Below are 23,474 nucleotides of genomic sequence, written 5' to 3'. Positions count from 1 at the left end.
AAAGCCGTTTCATTTCCAGGCTATTTGCTACGATATTTACCTGCTATGCCTTCTGTTTTCATGGACAGTTACAGGAATCCACGTCATTCGTTTATCGTTGCTTCAATCCTACCCACGTTATCTCCAGAGTTTGTATGATAAGTTTGTCAGTCCGTTTCAGCCTCTCCTCTAGCTCCTCTACACCCGTTGGGATTTATTACGTTTTGTTACATTTTGTTACACTTTAGAATTGGAGAAGACAAAGGGGGCCTCTGCATGGATGTAAGAGCAGTATGATGTGCTCAATTATTTAGGCTAGCTCGAGTAGGCTAATGACGCCGCGAATACGGACACGCCGTTTATTATTATTGATTATCATTATTATTATTATTAGGAGGCCCCTCATTGGTCGAGGCCCCTGGGCTGAAGCCCAGGTAAGCCCCTGCATTAAGGCGCCAGTGCTTATAGCCACAATAGAGCTAGTCTGCACAAAAATGGTCTAAATTGCCCTCTCAATAGCCTCATTTTCAGCAGAGGAAGGACCATCGTCTACCAGGCCAGCATGGAGATATGACCTGACCAGTGGGTTGGTGGCCAAATGTCCTGAAAATGAGGGAATACTTGACACAGCAGTGGAAATGGTGGGGACCTGTTGAATTGATTCCTAGTCACTCACACGTCCCCTGGTCCCCAGGGGAGGTGTTTTCATCTGACTGACAAAGTGCTAGCAATTAATCACCGCTCATGGGTTTGCACCTCAATGCGGCTGGCCAGGCGCCACACACACCTGTGTGATGCAGAATGTCACTCTGCCCCAGCCCTGCTAATCAGCATCCATGCTGCAGATGCACTCACACACTCACCACAAGCACATTTCAACTGGACCCTTCACAGCAGCCATTTTTGACATTTTGGGCCTGCCAAAAATATGGCAGGCCCAGGTGTTACTAATGACATTAATGAAGCTACACTTAAATTGAACAGAGACTTCATTAAGGTAATTAGTAACAGCTCTGCTTACTCTACTAGCCCAAAATGGCTGTTGAGAAGAAGGTCTATTGTCATTTGCTCTCATCCACAACGACTTAGAGAGAACTAACTACAGGGACAATGCCCCCAGAGCAATGTGGAGTTGGGCAAGTTCCTGCAGGGGCCCAAGCGGAGCAGTTGGGATCAAACTGACAACCTTCTGGTGTTCCATCTGAAAGCCCAGGTCCATAACCACTAGACCACCACCAGCCCTGTGTGTGTGTGTGTGTAACCACTAGACCACCACCAGCCCTGTGTGTGTGTGTGTGTGTGTGTGTGTGTGTGTAACCACTAGACCACCACCAGCCCTGAACAGCCCACTAGATTAGCAGTCCATCGCCCTAGCCAGCGTACAGACTAGAGTGAAAACAGTATGTGCCATGGGGGGTTCTGCACAGCTACACAGTTTATATCTGCCATGTTCATTCAAGTGTGTCCATTCAAGTGTGTCCATTCGGAAAGGCCTAGACCAGCAAAGATAGCATCGGGCTGATGAGTTGTAGAGTAAGGACCACAAGTGGACCGCAGACAGGGCAAAGGAGCCATGTTTTTAATCTTTGAAGAAACCGGGAGGTAAAAGCCCTGGGGGTGGGTTTCCCCAGACACATATCTTAGACTGAAATAAATTGCCCATTTCACCAAGACTAGCTCAAATACATAATAACGGATTTGAAGGAACCTAGATGTCAAATTATGATCAGAAATTGTCAAACATTCTTAACTCACAAGTGCATTTCATTGTTTTTTTTTCTATTCATTTTATTAAACCAAGGGCTATCAAGAACTTTGTAAATCAAGTGATTTTATGGCTATCGTTTTGTAACCAGGAGACACTTATCCAAGACAACTTACAAAAAAGATGACGCAAGTCACGAAACAAATTTTTGTTTTTTTGCAGAATGTGCAAGTTGAAGTCCTAAAGAAGCAATTCCATGTTTCAGATAACAGCATTGGTTGCTTTAAAAGTGTATATTTTGTCTTTGAAAATGGTTAAGTTTCAGGAAGTAAACCAGCGTTTGAATTGGGCGTGACTATTAGTGCTCTTTTGTTCTGTCGGCCAATCAGCTGTATGCTAGAAGTAACCTCATGGCTACTTACTGAACCAGCATGCTGTTTGTTTACAATTGAAATGGAGATGGACAAAGCACAGCGGATTGCAGATGAGCTAAATCTGAAGATGAAGGCGACTGCATTACATTGGAGAACATCCCTAATCTAGAGCTGACCTTAGCCGAAGATAATTACAACGAGGAAGAATCTCTCGGTCTGGCAGCAGAGGAGCTAGATCGTAAGATATCAGATGCTATTTCCACAGTTACTTTTGACGGGGATAAAGTTTGTGTGTTAGAAACTTTATCCATTTCTACTAGCTAACGTAGGCCTATACTGTCGTTAGCTATTGGCACCATAGGCCAGTGGTTTTCAAAGTGGGGGCCGCGAGGGGGTGCCAGGGGGGCCCCAGCAAGTTGGAAGGAAAAATAAAAGCAGCAAATACATTTGAAGAATGTAAAATATACCTATTACTATGAGGGTTGTTATACAATGCCATTATAATAATTTGTACCTATTACTATGAGGGTTGTTATACAATGCCATTATAATAATGTGTACCTATTACTATGAGGGTTGTCATACAATGCCATTATAATAATTTGTCAAATATCTGTACATTATATTTTCCATGATAATGACTGGGAATAATAGTAGAGTGATAACTCTCATATAGCAGAAAGCCCCAAATGCAATTTTGTACACACTGTATGCTCCATCGCGAAGTGCTTGTGGCTAAAATAATTATTAGTATTAGCTTAATGTATTTTACATTTGCCGTAGTATTGTCGATGGGTTTAATAACACATCAAGGGGGTCCTTGGCCAGAACCTAGTGGTATTTGGGGGGCCTTGTCGTGTAAAAGTTTGGGAACCCCTCCATAGGCTACTAGCCAAAACCCATTACAGATAGTTTCGGTGGGCAGTTAATTTGAATAATGCAAGAATGTCTTGTTTTGACTGATGGCAGGGTGCCTTGCATATTATAGCATAGCAGATTATAATTCCACTGTATTCTAGACAAAAATATATATAATCTGTTTATAAAACTATCATATTCGTGGAATAAGTAATCACAAGTTATTTATTTCCCCAGAAAGTTCACTATTTGGGTTTAGACACTGGAATGAAGATACCTCCTGTGTTGATGTATGTAGATCCCATCAGAGAAACTGTCCCCTGGTGCTCCCAGGCCTTCAGTCAGACAGCAGCCCCACCTCATAACGTACACCATCCTCTTTATCTCATCCATCCCAGTTGCGACATTTTACACACTGTCAGGCACGAACAAGTCTTCCATTATGCTTAATTCCATATCTAAATTGCATGTTCTGCCAAGTGCATTTGTAATGTGAACTTCCTACTTGGGATGTATACAGATAATGAATCAGAGTTGATCTCTCTGATTTCTACAAGAAAGACATACTGTAACATCTACAACAATTATCCCGCTTGTCTGTGTAATTATACAGATTGGTGGTCTATTTTAGCCATTATGTAAACTGTCAGGGCTTATTTGGCTTAGTCCCCCCTATTCTGTTGATAATGACCACAGTACAGGGGGCTCCCACTGAATGGGGAACTGGACAAAAAGTGCTGAGAGAGAGCTTGAGGCCTCCTCAAGTTTTCTTGGAACAGTACTTTACCTACAGTATGGGCTGTGTCCGGGTAATAAGCTATGTTTCACAGGGTAAGAGGATTAAGTTTGTTTTAAGAGAGAGAGATTAAACAGACTGACATTTCATGTTCTTTTGAATAAAGATGAGGTGACCGGTGACCGGTATTAATCCCACCCACCCGCCCAAAGAAAATGTAAAGTATAATCGAAATGCTTTTTTGACATGGGAATTGGTACACATTGGCCTCCTGAAAACGGACCACTCCTCCCCTCCAGTACTCTCTTCTCTTTGATTTCTTTGAGACTGAGAGCTACTGCATACTGTCTAGCACAACAAAAAACTGCTTCAAAAATTGCTTCAAAATGCCACCTTGATGCATTTTCCCCAAAGTATGGTAGTTTGTAAAATCCAAGGATTATGGCAGATAGAGATTCTTGAATGCATCACTTTTATTCTGAAAATCCCAGTGGGGGCTGCATGTAAGAACTAACAAAACCTGTATTTCGATATAAAGCTTCTGATCTGACAAATATGAACATTCCAGGAGTTATTTCCTTAACCTCCCTAAACAAATGAAAGAAAATGATTTTGGAGAGGTGAGGAGGACCGAGATAGTGGAGAGTCATGATCACAGATAGCAACCATAGATGGGCCTACAACTGCATACAAAAGTTTGAAGATCTGATAAGTTGGGAGCGATCTGTTCCAGGCACTTTACCTTAATTGAGAAGGAATGTGCTACTATTCCACAAGGTTCAAATGATACCAAGCTATGTGTCTTCTGCCTTTTTGGCTTTGAATATGTACATCTTTTTAAGCACCATGAGGGAAATACTGTAATTACATCACTGTTATTAACCGAATGAATTTCTAAAAAATCATTAAAAAATTCATTTCTCCTTTGGCCTTGCTAGTGTAACCAATCTGCCCCCCGAGCCTGAATCAGAGCATGGGAAACTGGTCCAGTGGCCACAGGCTCCAGAGCAAAGAGATGTTAATTTGCATAGCACTGATCCAGAAATGACCTCCTTGGGTTGGAAAATCACACATCACACCCTCTGGCCTAACTATTCTAAAGTATATGCGAGGAAAGTGTCAAGAAAGTGTGATTAATTACATTAACACATACATGGGGTGCTTTCACTCTTGTGATTGATAAATACAAATTCTATTTTGTACTAGAGCAGTAACAAATCTCCACCAGAGTTGCCATATTACATTTCATTAATCACCACTAATGAATTATGAATGTGGGTAGTTAAAGAGAGACATAACAGGAGATAAGGAGGTCATTAAGTTGTGCCCGGCATCCAGAAACCAGACACATCAGAAGTTATGAGATTCAACACAATGCAACATGTTTGTTGGTTGCTTTTTCAAATGCAAACTGTTGTGCTTTAATTCAGTATACTGCCAAACATAAGAAGTAGTTTCACGTGCACACTCTTTTTGTGTTTTGAGGAAATGCTCTAAAAAGCATTTTCAAGACCATTCCAGAGAAATTTTATGATGAAAGAACACTTCTCCACCTACTGTTTGGTTTCACAAGACCCCTGACTAGTAATTATGTGGCTTGTTGGTGGGTGAGACAGGTTGTACCTAAGGCTGAATGCAACCAATATCTTTATGGACCCCTAGGTTACATTTTCTATAGCTTACAACACGAGTGACCTCTGCTCACATCATCATATAGAGGATGGGTCAAAGTGTTCCCAAAGAATTTGTTCCTGTAGGCACTATTATTTGCCTGAGTGACCAGGGCAGGCAGCAGTCATACTTAATATAACTATGATGCATAACATCAGGAGAAACGCCGACATTAACAAACAGTATCTGCACACTTTGCTCCAAATGGCCCGGAGATGACCCATAATACACAAAAGTGCTTCTTGTTTTCTTTAAATTACACTGACATGTCTGTTATGAACCACATTCTCATTGTTATTGCAGCAACTTCAGTCTACTTTAACTTCATCTCTCTCTCTATCTCTCTCCCTCTCTACCTCGGGCCTGCACACACACACATTGATCTGTCCATCACCTTGAATATAAAACCTATCCAAATACCTCTCCTCTTTGTCCCTGTATACATTTTGTCTGTATGTCACAACCCTAAAGTTTGGCAAAAGTTCCTGGTCTTTGGCTGGAGAGTTCTATGCCCACTCATTCCATTAGGAGGGATTACAGCTAGTCTCTTCAAACATGCAGAGTGTCCTTGTCCAGGCTCTAGCTGTAAGGGCCACTCTGCATTCCCAAACAAAAGCTCCCCGGGTTGAATCTGGGCTCCACCAAAATTTAGAGTGCACTCAAGGTCAACCTGCGCTTTACTACCATGACATTCATGGCTTCTGCGAGCTGCTATTAAATCAGTACTTCCATTACGAGGATAAATGGAAGGAGGGTTTAAAAAAAGGAGGCTTTTAGGCAGAAATTGTTTGTCTGACTGCATCTAATTACGAGTACGTGTACGTGTACGAGTTAAAGGGACCCTATGCAGTTTTGTCCATGTCTTCTCTGTTTTCTAATTTTTTTGTTCGCAGTTTTCTCTACAGAGCTCCCCTACAGCTTCAGACTATATATTTTACGACACTCCTCGCTCGGTCAGTCTGCCGTTTCCTCCTTCACTGTTCCTCCGACACCGGATTACTCTCTTTCTGCTTCTCTTCGCTGGCTCTGCCATAATGAATGTCTGAGAAACTCCATCGCTACCTTGTTCTAGCCGGTGCCTGGCGAGTATGTGTGTAGTGCCGTAAAGCAATTCATTACATAGCGAGACCACCAGACTTTCTGACTCAGAGGCCGGCGGCTCACCGGACCAAAGTTGCAAGGCTGTTTTTCGCTCACAGACCCTAGGGGGAAGCGAAACGGCCACCATTCAACCCGGAAAAAGTCATACAACCATTCCAATGACTGTGAAGCTGTTAAGTTAAATTAAGATGGGAAAAAACTGCATAGTTCTCCTTTAATGACCAGCAACTTGTTCTGCTGTAGATATCATCTGAGGGAGCCAAGCACGTGTGTGTGTGTGTGTGGGTCTGTGTGTGTGTGTGGGTCTGTGTGTGTGGGTCTGTGTGTGTGTGTGTGGGTCTGTGTGTGTGTGTGTGTGTGTGTGGGTCTGTGTGTGTGTGTGGGTCTGTGTGTGTGTGGGTCTGTGTGTGTGTGTGTGTGTGGGTCTGTGTGTGTGTGTGTGGGTCTGTGTGTGTGTGTGTGTGTGTGTGGGTCTGTGTGTGTGTGGGTCTGTGTGTGTGTGTGTGTGTGGGTCTGTGTGTGTGTGGGTCTGTGTGTGTGTGTGTGTGTGTGTGTGTGTGGGTCTGTGTGTGTGTGGGTCTGTGTGTGTGTGTGTGTGTGGGTCTGTGTGTGGGTCTGTGTGTGTGTGGGTCTGTGTGTGTGTGTGTGTGTGTGGGTATGTGTGTGTGTGGGTCTGTGTGTGTGGGTCTGTGTGTGGGTCTGTGTGTGTGTGGGTCTGTGTGTGGGTCTGTGTGTGTGTGTGGGTCTGTGTATGTGTGTGAGTCTGTGTGTGTGTGGGTCTGTGTGTGTGTGTGTGTGTGTGGGTCTGTGTGTGTGTGGGTCTGTGTGTGTGTGTGTGTGTGGGTCTGTGTGTGTGTGTGTGTGTGTGTGTGGGTCTGTGTGTGTGTGGGTCTGTGTGTGTGTGTGTGTGTGGGGGTCTGTGTGTGTGTGTGTGTGTGTGTGTGTGGGTCTGTGTGTGTGTGGGTCTGTGTGTGTGTGGGTCTGTGTGTGTGTGTGTGGGTCTGTGTGTGTGTGTGTGTGTGTGTGTGAGTGTGTGTGTGTGGGTCTGTGTGTGTGTGTGTGGGGGGGGTCTGTGTGTGTGTGGGTCTGTGTGTGAGTGTGTGTGTGTGTGGGTCTGTGTGTGTGTGGGTCTGTGTGTGTGTGTGTGTGTGGGTCTGTGTGTGTGTGGGTCTGTGTGTGTGTGGGTCTGTGTGTGTGTGTGTGTGTGGGTCTTTGTGTGTGTGGGTCTGTGTGTGTGGGTCTGTGTGTGGGTCTGTGTGTGTGTGGGTCTGTGTGTGTGTGTGTGTGTGGGTCTGTGTGTGGGTCTGTGTGTGTGTGGGTCTGTGTGTGTGTGTGGGTCTGTGTGTGTGTGGGTCTGTGTGTGTGTGTGTGTGTGTGGGTCTGTGTGTGTGTGGGTCTGTGTGTGTGTGTGTGTGTGGGTCTGTGTGTGTGTGTGTGTGTGGGTCTGTGTGTGTGTGGGTCTGTGTGTGTGTGGGTCTGTGTGTGTGTGTGGGTCTGTGTGTGTGTGGGTCTGTGTGTGGGTCTGTGTGTGTGTGTGTGGGTCTGTGTGTGTGTGTTTGAGGGGGGGGGGTTTGAATGATAAGAGACCACCACATGGACAGCTAAGTCTGAGTTTTGTGGTCAGACTCGTGTTGATAGTGAACAGGTACAGACCAAATGGCCAGTGCACGTGCAGTCATCGACTGGACATCATGGGAGCACAGAGAGATAAGCAGGTTTCCAGGTGATGGCTGGTGGATTCTGTGCTCAGCAGCGTCTGTTCAATAACATCCTTCCCTGACCCTGCATGTGGACACACACTCTTGAGACAATAAAGAGGGATGTTGAAACAAGCACTGCGTGGTTGCACCACTTGCGTCATTTTACCATTCATCTCGCTGAGTGCTCCTTTTTAGTGGTCAAATAAGAAGCTCACCATGTGCAATATTCACAGCTTTTCACATTTACATTTTCATTTCATTACGTATTCATTAGGATGATGCTTTTAGGGAAAGCTGCAAAACTGTCTTTAGAATTCTGATATATACCTAGTCTTATACAATGTACATTGAGTTTGATCATTTTTAGCACCAGAATTGGGAGCCTTTCAAATTGATTTTTATAGCCTCCTATCTCCCAGAATGCAATCTGTCCACTACATCACTTGATTGTATGGATCTGAAGACAAGACAAGTCATTAACATTTTGCTACAAATGTATCATACGGAGATTTTAACTTAACCATTGTACGCTATATTAGCTAAAATAAACTTATTATTGTCCGTTCATATAATTCTCTATGTATGGAAGTGTGTAAAATGAATTACAAAGAGCATATTAGATTGGCTGGCACACAGCTGTGACTCAAGAGACCTCCTCCCTTTCTGGATCATAGGCAGTTGTGTTCCTAGGGAGCCCTTGCCTATAAGGCATCCATTTCATTTAAACACCCTCTGCAGAGAATGTTCAACTATTCTCATCTGATGTCTACCGTGTGTGGGTGTGTGTTCACATGAAATAATCTGTTGCATATAAAACAGATCTGTGCATTTCTATTTCTCAGAATCCCATCAATAGACCAAATATTTTGCTACGTTGTTACTCACTAGCCTCATTTGTCAGGGAGTCTTAATGCAGAAAAGTTAATTATTATTGCCTGACATGATCTAAGTCCCTAATGAGTCCTGTCTGATAACAGTATGTACATAATCACCAGATTACAGTGCTCTCCATATCAGTACATTATAGTCTATCATGATAATTTGATTCCTGTTTAATTTTTGTGGATTTGTGTACGCAAGAAGCCCATGTTTAGTTTAATGAGTTTGAAACAAATGTCTGAATTATGTTGGGAATATTCTCTTTGTGTCTCAATGCACTTAATGGCAGTAGAATGTTCACTCTTGACCCCTTTTTCCCTCTCAAAACATGCCTTGTCAGTGTTTCTTCTATGTTGATTTGGTAGTGGCGGCCCCCCACTGTTTAATTTTCTTCCCCCACGGTATCAGAAATGGGGCAGACGTACAATAGTCGCAGTTGCCTTTCAAAATTCATTGTGCAGACCTGTTGTAGATTCTCCAAATATACAACTCAATCACAACTGAAAATAATGCCTCATTGTGTGTGAATAGAGGTGAATACATATAATTGTTTGTGTTGCAGCGAAGTGTCTGTTGTCAGTTCCGTGGGATGGGGGGACGGTGGGGGGGTGGTGGTTCGGACAGGCCTGCCCCCACTGCTTAAAAAAATCCTAGAGGAAACACTGCTTGTGCCCTACTTCTGTCTGACTCGAATACAAACACAAAGCAGGAAAGAGGACTTCTATAGGAGCCCATGTCCTGTTATTGTCTTGGGGTGCGAGACTGCACAGGTTCTTGCCCAAACAGGATGTTTGTTAAATAACGAGCAGTAGCCTTTGCTCCTGACCAGCATGACAGACCAAAGAGCAGCAGGCTGCTTATGACGGGCGCCACTGACCCACACTGGACGTCTGTAACTGACAGTACTATCAGGTAGGAGATCTCTTCACTCATTGGGATCTTCTTTCACTTCCAGCCTCTGTAGGCTACCAGTCCTTTAGGGGTAACACTAGTCAGCATGTGCACATCTGTGCTGCCTTCCATTTACGCACAGAGGCAAACACAGTGCATGACCCTCTGCTAACATGTTGAACCCAAAAGGCTACATCAAATGACTGGGAATATGGTAACATAGTACATAGTAGTTTTAGGGTTTGGCAGAAGACCAGCATCTTTCAGTTATAGGATAAAAGTGATATACCTACAGGTTTGAATTCCATGTGATTCAATTTACATTACACTGATTTAACAGCTTTGTGTGGAAGCTCCACTCTCATCCATAAGCTTGAAGGGGTGATTGATAGGTTTATGGAGTTGGATGTACTTGTCTTGGACTGTAAAAAGAGAGATGTTCATGTTGTGAGTGATTTATGTCACATTGCAGTGGGTTCTGGAAGGCAGCTCATCACACATTGAGGCGAGATGAGAATTCAACAGTTAGGTGTCAGAGGAAAGGCTGCAAAAAGATTATGTCTCAGGTCCTTCATAAATCTTTCAGTTGTTTCTCAGGTTATTTTCCCCAGTATCAACATTTTATTTTCCATAATTTTCACATAGCTCATCTGCAAATCACAGTGAACATTTAAACAGATATAAATACTTTAGGTCTGGGAGGAAGAAACAAAGGAGCAGAAAAAAGTGAACACTGAAAGCTCTTCATATCATCCATGTCCCGCAGTCCTGGCATGTATGACCACACACACCATGCAAAGGGAAATTCATGTTCGTATTCTATGTGTGGACTTCATTGCATGCATGTACGATTTGTCTTTTGAGTCTAGTATGAATGACATCTTTCTTACATTTTACTTGCAAAGCTAGACTCCAAACTTCCACCTAGTTTGTGCTTGATGCAGCCAAATTCGCTCTATCAAGTGTGTAGCAGTTTCCAAACTTATATTTTGTGCCATTAATCAAGACGTGATTAAGGAAGAAGACGGCAGCTGGGCCGGTGCTGATGCGCTCCACTGCGAGTGTAACCGTAATTCCATTTTCTCAGGTCCGCCTCTATTTCGGGAGAGAGACGACTTTCAGTGATTCTCTTCAACATTGGTATTGAGGCTGTCTGCAGAGATGCGATGACGAAACCGGCAGCGACCATGTCCACCAAGGGAATACAAATAAGTTTAAGCCTAAAGCTGAACAATCTTATATTAGCAGCGTCACCGGAACAGGCATATGGGAAAACAAATCCCATCTCTTCGTGGCTCTTGAAAACCACCCCTGTGCATCTGACACAGAGGACCAATATAATCCCAGTTATGAAAAGCACTCCTCCATTGTCCACAAACGTAGATATGAAATGGCAAAGTTGAATGGCGATGAGTCACGATGGTGAAAAGGTCACTGAAACGCTGAAAGCCTGGATATGATTGATTGTCATCACGTGTCTCTTCATAATACAATATAATTGTAGATTCATCTACATGAATTAATATCCTCGAGCCATTGATTGAACAATAATTTAAACATATTATTTGTTAAACAATTCATTGTACCTTTGGCCACAATATGGCCCTCCAGTCTTGCAGTGGCACACAAGGACACCTAGTGGGAATAACGTGGAAGTCTCACTCTTTTACGTAGTCCTCCACAAGGGTGGGTGAATGGGATGTCGTGACGTTGTGCAGTCAGTAGACGCGAGGTGTGGAGTTAGTTGGATGCTTTATTTTCATTCAAAACCTATCCGTCCGTGGCAAGTGTGCCATTTCACCGCAATAAGTCGAGTGGCAATATTCATATAGTGAATCCTTTAAAGATATGCTGTTAGTTCTGTGGTTTTGGGCACTCTGAAAAGAACAAAAGTGTATTTATGTTACATTACAGTTTGTATTGGACAGATGTGTGCGTAACTGTTTTTAAACGATTTCTCCAGTTTTATCGTCTTTTTTCCCTGATTGTCGCCGTGCAGTGAAGAAGTGACGCGTCACTGGAAACAATATTCGCGCGAATGCTGGTGGGACACACTGGTCGGACGTTTTTGTGTTGACACCTGTTTTAATGGAGTACCAGTGAGGATAGTGCCTTTTCCATATTCCCAAACATGGCTGAGGGTTAATTATCTTTTGCAGCTATTCGACGAAGAGTAATTCAAAGCACGGTTTGGACACCATGGAGGATATCTTGAAGGATCATGACTTTTGGTCCTTAAACGAGTCATGGAAGAACTCTTCATTCACTAACGCGACTGAAACGGGGAACCAAACAGTGAACCCCTTGAAGCGGAACGAAGAGGTGGCCAAGGTGGAAGTGACAGTGCTCGCTCTGGTATTATTTCTGGCCCTAGCCGGTAACCTTTGCGTTTTGGTGGCTATCCATACAACCAAACACACCCAGTCACGAATGTACTATTTCATGAAGCACCTAAGTATTGCGGATCTTGTTGTTGCAATATTTCAAGTCTTGCCTCAACTTATTTGGGACATAACTTTTCGTTTTTATGGACCAGATATTCTTTGCAGATTAGTCAAATACCTGCAAATAGTTGGCATGTTTGCATCTACCTACATGCTTGTATTGATGTCTATAGACAGGTGTTTAGCTATCTGCCAACCTTTACGGTCTTTACACAAGAGAAAGGACCGACTTTATGTAGTTTCGTCATGGGTCCTGAGCCTATTATTCAGTATTCCTCAAGTGTGCATTTTCTCCTTGAGAGAAGTTGGACCCGGAGTATATGACTGTTGGGGTGACTTTGTACAGCCCTGGGGTGCAAAGGCATACATCACATGGATTAGCCTAACCATCTATATAATACCAGTAGCTATATTGAGTATCTGCTATGGACTAATTAGCTTTAAAATATGGCAGAATTTTAAACTGAAAACGAAGAAAGACCAGTGTATCACTCTTACTCCAAAGGCATCAAAAGGCAACGCACTTGCAAGAGTGAGCAGCGTGAAGCTGATTTCAAAAGCAAAGATCACTACCGTGAAAATGACATTCGTCATTGTGGTGGCTTATATCGTTTGTTGGACGCCGTTTTTCTTCGTGCAGATGTGGTCTGCGTGGGATCCAGCGGCTCCGAGGGAGGGTAAGTTTTCTGCCCGCAAATTAGAGTATATCTTCTCTATGATAGAGCGCATCGCTGCGCACAGAGGAAACTATGAAGTTGAACAATTTGGCTTATTTTCGCGACTTCATAGCCCACGTTCATTTAAGTGTGGGTAACATTGACTCGTTAATATCTTCATAGTTGTAATATATTCGGTTTTAATGAGGCATTGTTTAACACATTATCTTACCATAATTTTAAATAAGATGACGAAAAAAAGATTATGATTTCTTTAATGATAATTTCATATAAATTGTATGAACACATATACCAAAAACTGTATCAATTAAAAATGTAAGCATGTTTTATGGTCAGATTTTTGTAGCCTACGTGACGTGCATACAAGTTTGCACGCGCCCTTTTATTTGTTCGAGAGATAGAACTTGAGGTGAACACTGTTCCGATACTGAAATGAATGAGGCTGCTCTTGTGCCTTCAAGTGACCATGCATTTTACTTCATTGAAATGATAGCCCATGGCAAGAGTCCTGGAGTATATTGATCAAAGGTTCAGAATGGTCTTGCTCTAGCCTACCACGCCAACGCAAGTTCTAAGATGCTGCGGTAGGTGATGTGGACTGTCTCTAACCGTGCACAGCATTTCCTCTTAACACAACGCAACTGAATTCACATTTGCCATCTGCTATCATAACAGCATGTTAGTTAAAGGATGTGGAGATTTTGGAGGATATTTAGGCCCCCTGGTTGGTGCAATCAGTCTTTGTGTGAAACGCCGTGGCACCTGGACTCTTCAAATCTGTAACAATCCAAATTTTCTGGTCACTGTGTTGAAGAACATCAGGTAATATATGTTTACAGTAAGGGTTCGTTTGGTATAATTTAATGCATTATGAGTGCAAACTGCGAGGGGCGGGTCCGCTGTTGCCAAGGGTTCAATGTTGCCTAATGTTTACGTTGGAACCTGTTATATAGCATAACATTGCATCCTCAGTTTCCCCAACAGGTTCCAGAATCGACTAGAATGGACCAAAAAGGAAAATACTTACAATTGATGGTTTTGGTCTCAGTTTCCAGACTTTGACGCATTATCTATGTTTGTTTTCCTCATTATTCGATATGAATCCCAAAGAAGACACCACATGTTTGTTATGTATTACGCTCACGTCTTGAAACAAATTATCTGTCCACATCCAGAGATCGATTATGTTCTCAGTGGGATAGCTTGTTACAATAATGAAATCCTTTAATTCTTTTCCACACCTTTAAACAAATGGATCTGTTTAGTAAAGTTTGAAATGTGCTGTACTACATAGAATGACAACCTTTTGGGCACTTTCTTCTCCTTTCTTTTCCATATAAGTCAATATCTTCTCTTCAATCTGCACTTCTGGAACAAGTCTAAAACACATTCTACTGTATATTGCTTGCACTCCAAAACATCTTAATCTACAGAGTTCATTACAGGTACAGTCATTACAGTATTACTGTACAATAAATCCAATGTAATCTCTCATAGATAAGTATCAAATTATGTCCACCTCTGTTAGTGTGAAAAAAAATCAATTGGGCACAATCCATTCAGATACCATGAAAACAGAAAAAAACTCTTAATCACCTCTCTGTGACCTCTGCAGACCCCCCCCCCCCCCCCCCCCCCCCACACACACACACACACACACACAAACACACACAAACACAAGGCTGAATATAGTACTGTAGACGGGACCCACCTGAATTTATATGAAAGAAGCACCAATTTAGCCACAGACAACTGACATCCTGTTGGCTCATGTATACTTCTGGCACACACATTGAGTGTCTAATCTCACAGAAACCTCTCAAGGCTGCAGGCCAAATATAAAACAATACTATAGTCTGTGAAGTTAGGTTTTCAGTCATTTGTGAAATAACGAAAACAAAAATCAACATTACAAGCAAAAAGAGGCACATAATGAAACCATTATCTATGCAGTGTTATTAATATATTCGAGTCCTGACAATAGGAACTGTTGCCAACATTACCATTATGTTTTTAATGGTTACAACAAATAAGGTCTCAAATGAACACGAATGTCATAAAAATGAAATGGTGTCCCAAAGCGCATTCAACCACTAGGTTGTGGTAAATTACTGCAGCACAAAATGTACGTCCATGGTGGGTTTGGCAAAGACAGCCCTTTCAAATGAACCTCAGATGAAAGGAAATTATATTTAAGATTGAGAAAGTTAAGGGGAATGAATATGTTTCTGGGGGTAAAGAATAAAAATCTAAAACCAGAGGGATGTGTTGGAATGGAAAACACATGAAGTGAAGTTGAATGAGAGATTAATGCGGGTAGGGAGACCCCAACTGTATTATTATAATACTGCCTTTTAGTATAAAAGCTACCGTGTATATTTTGTGTCATTAAAGTACTTGATTTTAATGTGTATTTTGCAGGTAGTTTTCAGAACAGTTTATTATTGCCTCCCTGGGGAACATCTCGACAGGGCAATGATTTCCCCTCGTCTGCTCATGAATCAAACTGCAGAGCCAACAGAATAGACAGAGTTCTTCCAGTGGCTTCCTGTTTAAAGTCTTAAAGCTCAGCAGAAACAGGATGCTCAAACAGCATCCTGAAGCAGTATTTGACTGCAGCAACAACAGCATTTATTTCCCTATTTACTCCCAATTGCTGAGTAATTCACTGTTTAGCCAAGAGATAGGTGACATGTCAGAATCTCTACACACACACACACACACACACACACCAATGCCTGTTAGATGACTCATGCTGGAGACTGGATGGTATTTTGGCTTCTTTAGTGTTTTAGTGATCTGTCAGACCACTATCTGCTAGGCCTACACTTAAAAATACACAAAGCAGGCACTCACTACTGGGTTTAAGTCAAGACAAATATGACCAAGGCCAAACATGAACCTTGGAACAAAGTACTGACTTGTGTTGTTTATGAGCCTTCATATTGTCTTCACGTACTCCCCTCATAAAATATGCCCTGAAATGTCAGTGAATGCATCAGCTCCACCAGGAATGGCTAAGTAGCCTCCAGACATTGTTAGACTAAGGTCATTTATCAGCATAACGCCCGACAACTTCACATTTACCATAGAAAGTGGCTCAGAGACACTTTGAGTAGCTTTGCCACCATTTACTCTGATTGACCTGCATATTATGGAGGCTGTTTTCCTCTGTCTGGGAGTGTGTCCTGAGCATGTTGGACCAAAACAGAGAAATAGTGATTACTCTTGCAGCATACCGCTATGTGGGCTGCCAATGCACATGACCATGTGTATTAGAGATTCATTACTCAGAGATTCAAGATCACCCAAAGACTTTTAAGAAGGCTATTTGTTTCCAATATGTGCTTCAATCAATGCTGTCCACATCAACAGATGTTCTTTTAGTAAAGCTTTAAATGTTAAAGCAACACCAAAGAGTTTTTTGTACCTTAAAATAATGTTTCCAATCCGTTTCAGTGGTTAATCAACTCGTAACAGGGTGAACGGCACTTCTGCATTCGCTTCGCGGCCCTCTATCGGCTATAACCACACTATGTAAGTTTGCCAGATCGGGTAGCGGATCTGTAGTTCAATGGAATGAGACATAAGAAACTACAAATTTGACTTGCATCTGATGTCGCAATACATCGTACTTTCATAAAATCATGCAGCATATTCTACCTTGTCTGACATCGTTATTTGCAAAGCCAGTGCTGTATAAACAAATAGCGTGCGTGGGACAAAGGAAAAGTTCTTTGGTGTTGCTTTAAATACAAGTAAATACAGTAGATAGAGATCAGTAACAGTGAATAGACCATTTTATATAAAGTACAAAGAGCTAATATATTATCACCAATAACTCAGAGAAATCTATTAACAGATGAATTTCTATATTTTTCTATTTGCTATACATATATTTTAAGGGCCACGAGTAGAATTTCATTATCCGCTGCCAGATAGCAGTTTAATTAGTGCAAGATCTGTTCAGTCTCGTCTATCTGATTGTCCTTTAACATAATGGTGTTACAACTTTGTGGCGAGAGAGGGATGGTTATATGGAAATAAAATTACCAAGGTTAAATGTGGGTCACCAAGCAATTTTGTCCATTCGAACCTAATCTGACGAATGGCTGCTGAGCGGTGGAGGGACTGCGATGTAAATGTCACCTGGCCCTGCAGCCCCCTCCACGCCAGTAGGCATGATGGAGCGCCGCCACAGGGCCTGGCCAGTCCAGCCCGCAACTGACATTTCAGCTCTCTAATCAGGCTTCACTTGTTCTGCCAGCCAATGAGCGGCTCATGCCTGCACACATTTCTGTGCTTGCCAAGTCAGTGCGAGTTGTGAGGAAGGAAGGATGTTATGATCATTTGTGCTTGATATGCATAGAGAAAATGATTTCAATTAGCCATTACTTATGACTGATGTCTCTCCTCCTCCTCCTCCCTCATCCCTCTCCTGTCTTAGCCATGCCCTTCATCATCTCCATGCTGCTGGCCAGCCTGAACAGCTGCTGCAACCCCTGGATCTACATGTTCTTCGCCGGCCACCTGTTCCAGGACCTGCGGCAGTCGCTGCTCTGCTGCTCGGCGCACTACCTGAAGTCGTCGCAGTGCCGCTGCGAGCGCGACCAGGATTCCAGCCGCAAGAGCAACTCCTCCACGTATGTCATCAAAAGCACCAGCAGCCAGCGGAGCATCACTCAGACCTCCACCACATAGTGTCCACTCCTGGTCCAGCTCTCGGCCCTCTCGCCCACTGCCATCCCCAGTCAGCCCCATCACCACCACAAACCCTCTGAGGGGACACTCAGCCTACAGCCTCCCTCTCAGACTCATGTGGTCACCTCCTCATCCATCATCTGTCTCGTCTGTACGACGTCTTCTTTAACATTCACATTTTACATCGTAAAACCTTCTGAAACCTTCTAGGTTCTGAGACCTATAGTAGATAGTGTGGTTAAAAAGGGGAGAACATTCTTTATTGAAATTCTTTATTTCCCTCCAGGAGGAGGTAGCAGTAATCAGATGAATGTGCAGTACATTTTGGTAGCTCTCTGAGCAAAGAGAATTGCTCAATGGCCCACTATAGTCTTTGACCTGAGCTTTACTTTTATGATTTGGTCATTTGACCCCTGTGAATTTCTTCACACTCTGCCGTGAGCGTGTCTGTGCAGTCGTCATGCCCTGCACTGGGCTGCAACCTCTCGCAAGGGCCGCGAGGGCAGTTAAAAAGACAGCAGTTAGCCCAGGGAAGAAGAAGGTACTTCTGTGTATTTCACCCATATGTCAGCCCCATGACGTGTCCATAGCCTACACCGTTGTGTGGCCTCACCTTGTGATACCATGGCATATGTGACATTACCACTCTCGCAGTCATTGGAATGTATAAGCTTTTAGACAGACAAAATGTGACAAGTCTACTCACTAATTCTTGTTTTCTTTTTTCCAGAGAGCAAAGGAAAGAGTTTGTCACTTTCTTTTTCCATGAAATAAATTTAGGAGCTGATGAAGGAATGTGTATAGAAGAATCTGTGTAATATATTTCACTACAAAGTAGTTATACTAGATAATGTTATCACAAATCTGAATGAAAACAGCCCTTTCTGGATTCCTCTGAGATATTTGTAGTAAGCACACAGAAGACATAGAAATATGTTTATGCTTCACAGAAAAAAATGGCAAAACATTTTTTCGTTCTTATTCATCTGTATTGTATAAACTAGATTTCGGGACTATCAAGTGACTGATGAATTGCCTTAACACACCAACTTGAAACTTTGGTCCACATAATAATTAATTACAGTATTAACAATGATTTGGGGTTTGTTATGACATTGGTTACATAATTTACAACAAAATGTAAGTTTCACCTTTTATTTTGTAAGGCTACTGACTTTTCTTTCAAAACATTATGGCCATTTTCAAATGTAGTGTAATATAATTATAACTGTATAGATATAGCTCTTATTTATTGAAAATAAAAATGTATGTATTTGAGTCAAAGTCTATGGATGATTAAGTTTTTCTCAGAAGTGTATTAAAAATAAATATGACAACAATGATACAAGTCAACATGTCATGTTATTTTTTTTGTAATGTAATAACTTTAAAAATGCTTTAATTAGTATGTTTGTGTACTCTAACAGGCAGTTTCACTATGGAAAGATAGCAAAGATGCAAAGATTTAGATCATATTTATTTAAATATACAAAATGTAACTAATTGAATGATAGAAACTTGTGTTTCTGCCTCAGTGTTAAAAGACAAGATTGCATTCACTCATAATCACTCAATAATCATACTGTAATTTCCTTGGTTACTTGTGACTAGCTATCAATTACTGTCGAGAAGTGAGAACACACATTGTCTGATATTGTATCTATAAAGATCCTCATGTTGGCAAACTATCTAACTGAGGTGTTACAGACAATTGACACGACTGCAAGGGTTCTCTCGTCATCATGCTGTTTGTCATTCGCACAGTGAGTTGTACACACAGCTGCAAGTCCTGTCACCTCAATGAATTGAGCTTTTTTCCTTTCTCAGTATGGCATCCACACATGTGGCTATGTCACAGAGCTTCGTTGCACTTAATCAGAGCGACCGAGAAGCCATCACAGGGCAACAGAAGAAGATCTAAGACATTTCGGGTGCAAGTTGCAGAGACGTGGGTGTGATGGGGGAGAAAGGGGGAGATTCTAGGAGAGAACAGGCAGGGAGAGGGATGAACTGCTGTTTGTGCCAAAGGCAGGCTTGTAAACACTCCGTGGCTGTTCTCCTTGGCCCTACACCTCTTTGCGGACCACCACACGCACGCTGCTGCAGATCTTGCCTATGGCTTCGAAGAGCGGGTCGCAGAAGGTGTGGATGCAGAGGGAGTAGATCCGGCTTAGACACTGGGTCTCGATCAGGTAGCTCTTGATGCAGGGCATGACAGCCCAGATGTGGCAGAAGGAAATGCAGGCGAACAGGAAACCCCAGAGCAGGGCCACGGGCACGCCAAAGATGGCCGACAGTATGCGATAGCACCAGTACTTGGAGACGGTGAAGGTGGTGTAACTGGCCTTCCACACTCCATCCAGACTGTGAGTTCCATCTGGCTCAGCGATCACGTCCTCAAAGTCCACCTGCGCATCCAGAAAACACATTGTAGTTCGGCGAGATGGTTACATATGACAAAACCTTCAAACATTGCTTTCTTATGCAATTTTTTAGTAGCTACAATGATGGTTTTTAGGTGTTGATTTTAAAATAATTTAGATTAAGTTCAAAACTGGAATCCTTTTGTGTTGTTCAGGTATCATTAAAACCTCTATCTGCTCTATCACACACTTACATTTACCCTCTCCACACTTCAGCAGGGGGTGCTGTTGCATTGCAAGTGTTCTAATGACATTATACACCAATATGTCAGTTCCTCTACCACACATATTGTTCCATGGTAACATCAATACTTTCCTTTGGAGATGAGCAGCAGTTAGTGCAATATTACACACAAGGTGGCCATTTCAGTTTTTTTTCTTGGCTCAGTAACTCTACACCAGAACTTCAAACATGCAAATGGCATGGAAGATTGTAATGTATTTGTTACTTCATTACAGTATGCCTGATATCTCTGATATATCATATCTTGTGCCACATAAAGCATTTCAACAATATACACATGCTTGACAAAATAAGCTTCAACAACACAGTGCCAGTGCTTGAACAGAGCCCTGTAACAGGTTTCAAGAAAGACCATACAAGCTGTCATGTTCAAAGAGCACTATGAGGACCATTTTCCTATTTTCTGATGATTTGCTTTTTAAAATCAAACAGCACAACAACATGGGGAAATACGATATGAAAGCGTCTCCATTCGACACACCCTTTTACCCCCTTTCCAGAAATAAACCCTATCGTGCCTTGTGCTGGCTGGAGAAGTAGGCCTCAGGTCTATTTTTGGCACATATCACACAAACCTCAGATACACAGCGGTCTGCTGCCCGTGGCAACCATGAGCTTTTGATTCATTCCAGCCCTTTCTGTTTGCCATCGAAGGTGTATGAGAGAATGTAATCCACTGCGTACCTTGACCACATCTTCATTGATCTGCTTGGGGTCCCGGTTGACCAGGTCTATCTCCTTGGTGTGACTGTCCTTCACGTACTTCTCTTCGTTGATGTTGTACTGGTCCGCCATGGTAGGGCAGCAAGCCCGGAGCAGGGAGGAGAGAGAGAGAGAGAGAGAGAGAGACGGGGGGAACTTAGGGTTTTGAGAGAAGTGAAAGAGTGAAGCGCTTGGTAGCGTTGTGTGGGTGTGTGTGCAGACTTCTCGGACCCCTGAGGCTCCCCCCAGAACAACCACCCCACCCCACTCCACCCCACCCTTTCCAGCACCACCGCAAGCTCAACCCCGCTGTCACTGGTCTGACGACACTGGTGGAATGTCAGTGGACAGCTGCTACAGACAGGCCTCCTGTCAAAAGTGGGCTCCTGTGTAGTCTCCGCCCAAGGGGCCTGTTAGTGTGCGTTCATAGGGGCTCACACAGAGAGAGAGGGAGAGAGAGAGAGAGAGAGAGAGAGAGAGAGAGGAAGAGAGAGAGAGCGAGGGAGAGAGAGTAAAAGCACGTCTTAAAGAGGAACCCACGGCCGTGTCACATTTCACACTCTCCTGTTGGGTTGAGCAGGCAGGAGTTGCACAGTGGCATGAATTTCCACTCAAGAGTCTTTCTGTTGGGGCATTCCAGCTCCAGCCCTGTAACCTCATTCCCTAACAGAATCCAGATAATGCATCACAAGACTTTGCTGGGATCCAACAGCATTTAGTGTACATTTAAGAACAAAATTATTCATACCCCTGGCAAATATTGATTTAATGGTGATTTTCTCTTGACCAATATGTTTGTTCTGACTGAAAATGACACTGCCACAACTCTCAAAATGGTTCTTATAATAGAGATCCTCTTCATGTCTCCACAATGATTCTAGACTGCACCTTTTTAGCAGCAATCCGGGTTTTGAGGCAGGAACCATTATTTGGCATCACTCTGGCCTTGTGTTCACTTTTTGACGGATTGAGGTCTGGACTCTGGCTGGGGCACTCTAAAATGTTGATATTGTGCTCTGTTAACCTTTTCTTGCCTTAATTGTTTGGCTGTATGTTTTGGATCATTGTGTGGTTTAATGGTCCAATGCCATCTATTGGGGCAGGTCTCTCAGCACACTGCCTGATCTTTTCCTCCAGAATCTTAATTTAGCCCCTTGTTTTAGTGTTACCATTTACTTTGAGAAGGTCACTAGGTCCCCCTGGTTGAAAGACATCCCAAAAGAATATTTTTCTCACACCCACACTTGAAATGGACATGGCGTCATTGGGGTTTAATGCTTCTTTTTTATGCCAATCTCAGGCCATGTCCCTGGGTAAAAAAAAAAAAAGCTCCGAAAGCTAAATTCTTTGTCCAATTGTCCCCATACCCACAGTGGAGAAAAGCTAAAGAAATGTATTAGTTTTGGGTATTTCTCAGACAGTGGGACCTGGTGACCTTCTCAAAGTAAATGGTTACACTAAAACAAGGGGCTTTGTATGTGGGACAGTTTCCATTTCCATTTGCAATGGCTATTTAGCTGTATTTTCTTTTGATGAAAGCCAAAATATTTCCATATAGTTTCCATCTTAGTCTTCCGTGTTTGGTTTTAGTCTTCAACTCTCCAATTTGGTATTTGGAAAATAAAGCATAGTGCTACTCTATTCATATTTTCATTTCAGTCATCACTAGTAACTGTGACAGTCCTTATCTGTGCAACAGATTTACCGTGAAACTGAAAACCTTAATGATTCAAGAGTATTTGTTATGGAAAGTCAGACGAATTTGTGCATGGATTGTTTCCGAGCAAATGGCCAATTTTATTCCATTTTTGTCAGAAGAAAACATAAATTTGTTCTTCCTAGAGATCCATTACATGAGTGAATGAGAAAGCTGATTGGTTAGACATCCTGATCAGCAGCGGTCTAATATGTGTTAAGTCAGACTTACATGTACCGTTATCAAGTCCCCTGGCCAGGTCCTACGGTCACTACAGAGTCCATAAGTCATGTGGGTTTTCTATGAGCAGTGGATCAGGTGACAGGGCCGGCTTCTGAACTCAGGGGCTGATGCATATGTCTCTATCGTTCATTCTACATCAGGATAATTATAGAGCCGATTTCATTATTTCAGAGCTTTCACGTCGTTATGAGGTTGAAAAAATGGAAATGAGCAGAATGTTTCTACAATGAAAGCTGAGGTATTTGATGGTGATTGCAGATAACCGAGTTTGAAAAATGAGCCAGTCGTATCCCTGACAGGCCTATACAGAGCAGCTGTAAGGCTGATGAATGATTCAACCTACCACCACCACCACCACCACCACCCTACCTCCACCTCCACCCTCTCCCCCCCCCCCCACCCCACACACACACACACACACACACACACACACATACATAATGCATAATG

General features: G+C 42.7%; 2 protein-coding genes across 2 annotated transcripts; one reads left to right on the top strand and one right to left on the bottom strand.

The window, feature by feature from the left end:
• The first annotated feature begins 11,684 nt into the window (after window positions 1–11,684).
• oxtra (oxytocin receptor a) lies at window positions 11,685–19,040 on the top strand. Its single transcript, XM_076268157.1, has 2 exons — window positions 11,685–13,015; window positions 17,463–19,040. The coding sequence occupies exons 1-2, from the start codon at window positions 12,094–12,096 to the stop codon at window positions 17,714–17,716; spliced, it is 1,176 nt and encodes a 391-aa protein (XP_076124272.1). The 5' UTR covers window positions 11,685–12,093; the 3' UTR covers window positions 17,717–19,040.
• Window positions 19,017–21,294, bottom strand: cav3 (caveolin 3). The gene is made up of 2 exons (XM_076268158.1): window positions 21,068–21,294; window positions 19,017–20,124 (listed from the first exon to the last, which is right to left on the bottom strand). The coding sequence occupies exons 1-2, from the start codon at window positions 21,176–21,178 to the stop codon at window positions 19,783–19,785; spliced, it is 453 nt and encodes a 150-aa protein (XP_076124273.1). The 5' UTR covers window positions 21,179–21,294; the 3' UTR covers window positions 19,017–19,782.
• Between the last annotated feature and the right edge of the window lie 2,180 nt (window positions 21,295–23,474).

This window comes from Alosa pseudoharengus, unplaced genomic scaffold (genome assembly GCF_046254945.1).
Source record: "Alosa pseudoharengus isolate Yale_2024_CS ecotype anadromous, Long Island Sound unplaced genomic scaffold, YU_APseudo_1.1 YU_APseudo_1.1_scf_5, whole genome shotgun sequence".
Classification (NCBI taxonomy): domain Eukaryota; kingdom Metazoa; phylum Chordata; class Actinopteri; order Clupeiformes; family Clupeidae; genus Alosa; species Alosa pseudoharengus.
The sequence above is the reverse complement of the archived record's forward strand: the minus strand, read 5'-3'. Positions and strand labels throughout refer to the sequence as shown.

Coding starts and splice junctions, on each gene's coding strand:
- cav3 (XM_076268158.1), bottom strand. CDS start 21,178: ATGGCGGACCAGTACAACATCAACGAAGAGAAGTACGTGAAGGACAGT. Junction 20,125..21,067: donor TCAATGAAGATGTGGTCAAG/GTACGCAGTGGA, acceptor CTGGATGCGCAG/GTGGACTTTGAGGACGTGAT.
- oxtra (XM_076268157.1), top strand. CDS start 12,094: ATGGAGGATATCTTGAAGGATCATGACTTTTGGTCCTTAAACGAGTCA. Junction 13,016..17,462: donor TCCAGCGGCTCCGAGGGAGG/GTAAGTTTTCTG, acceptor CTCCTGTCTTAG/CCATGCCCTTCATCATCTCC.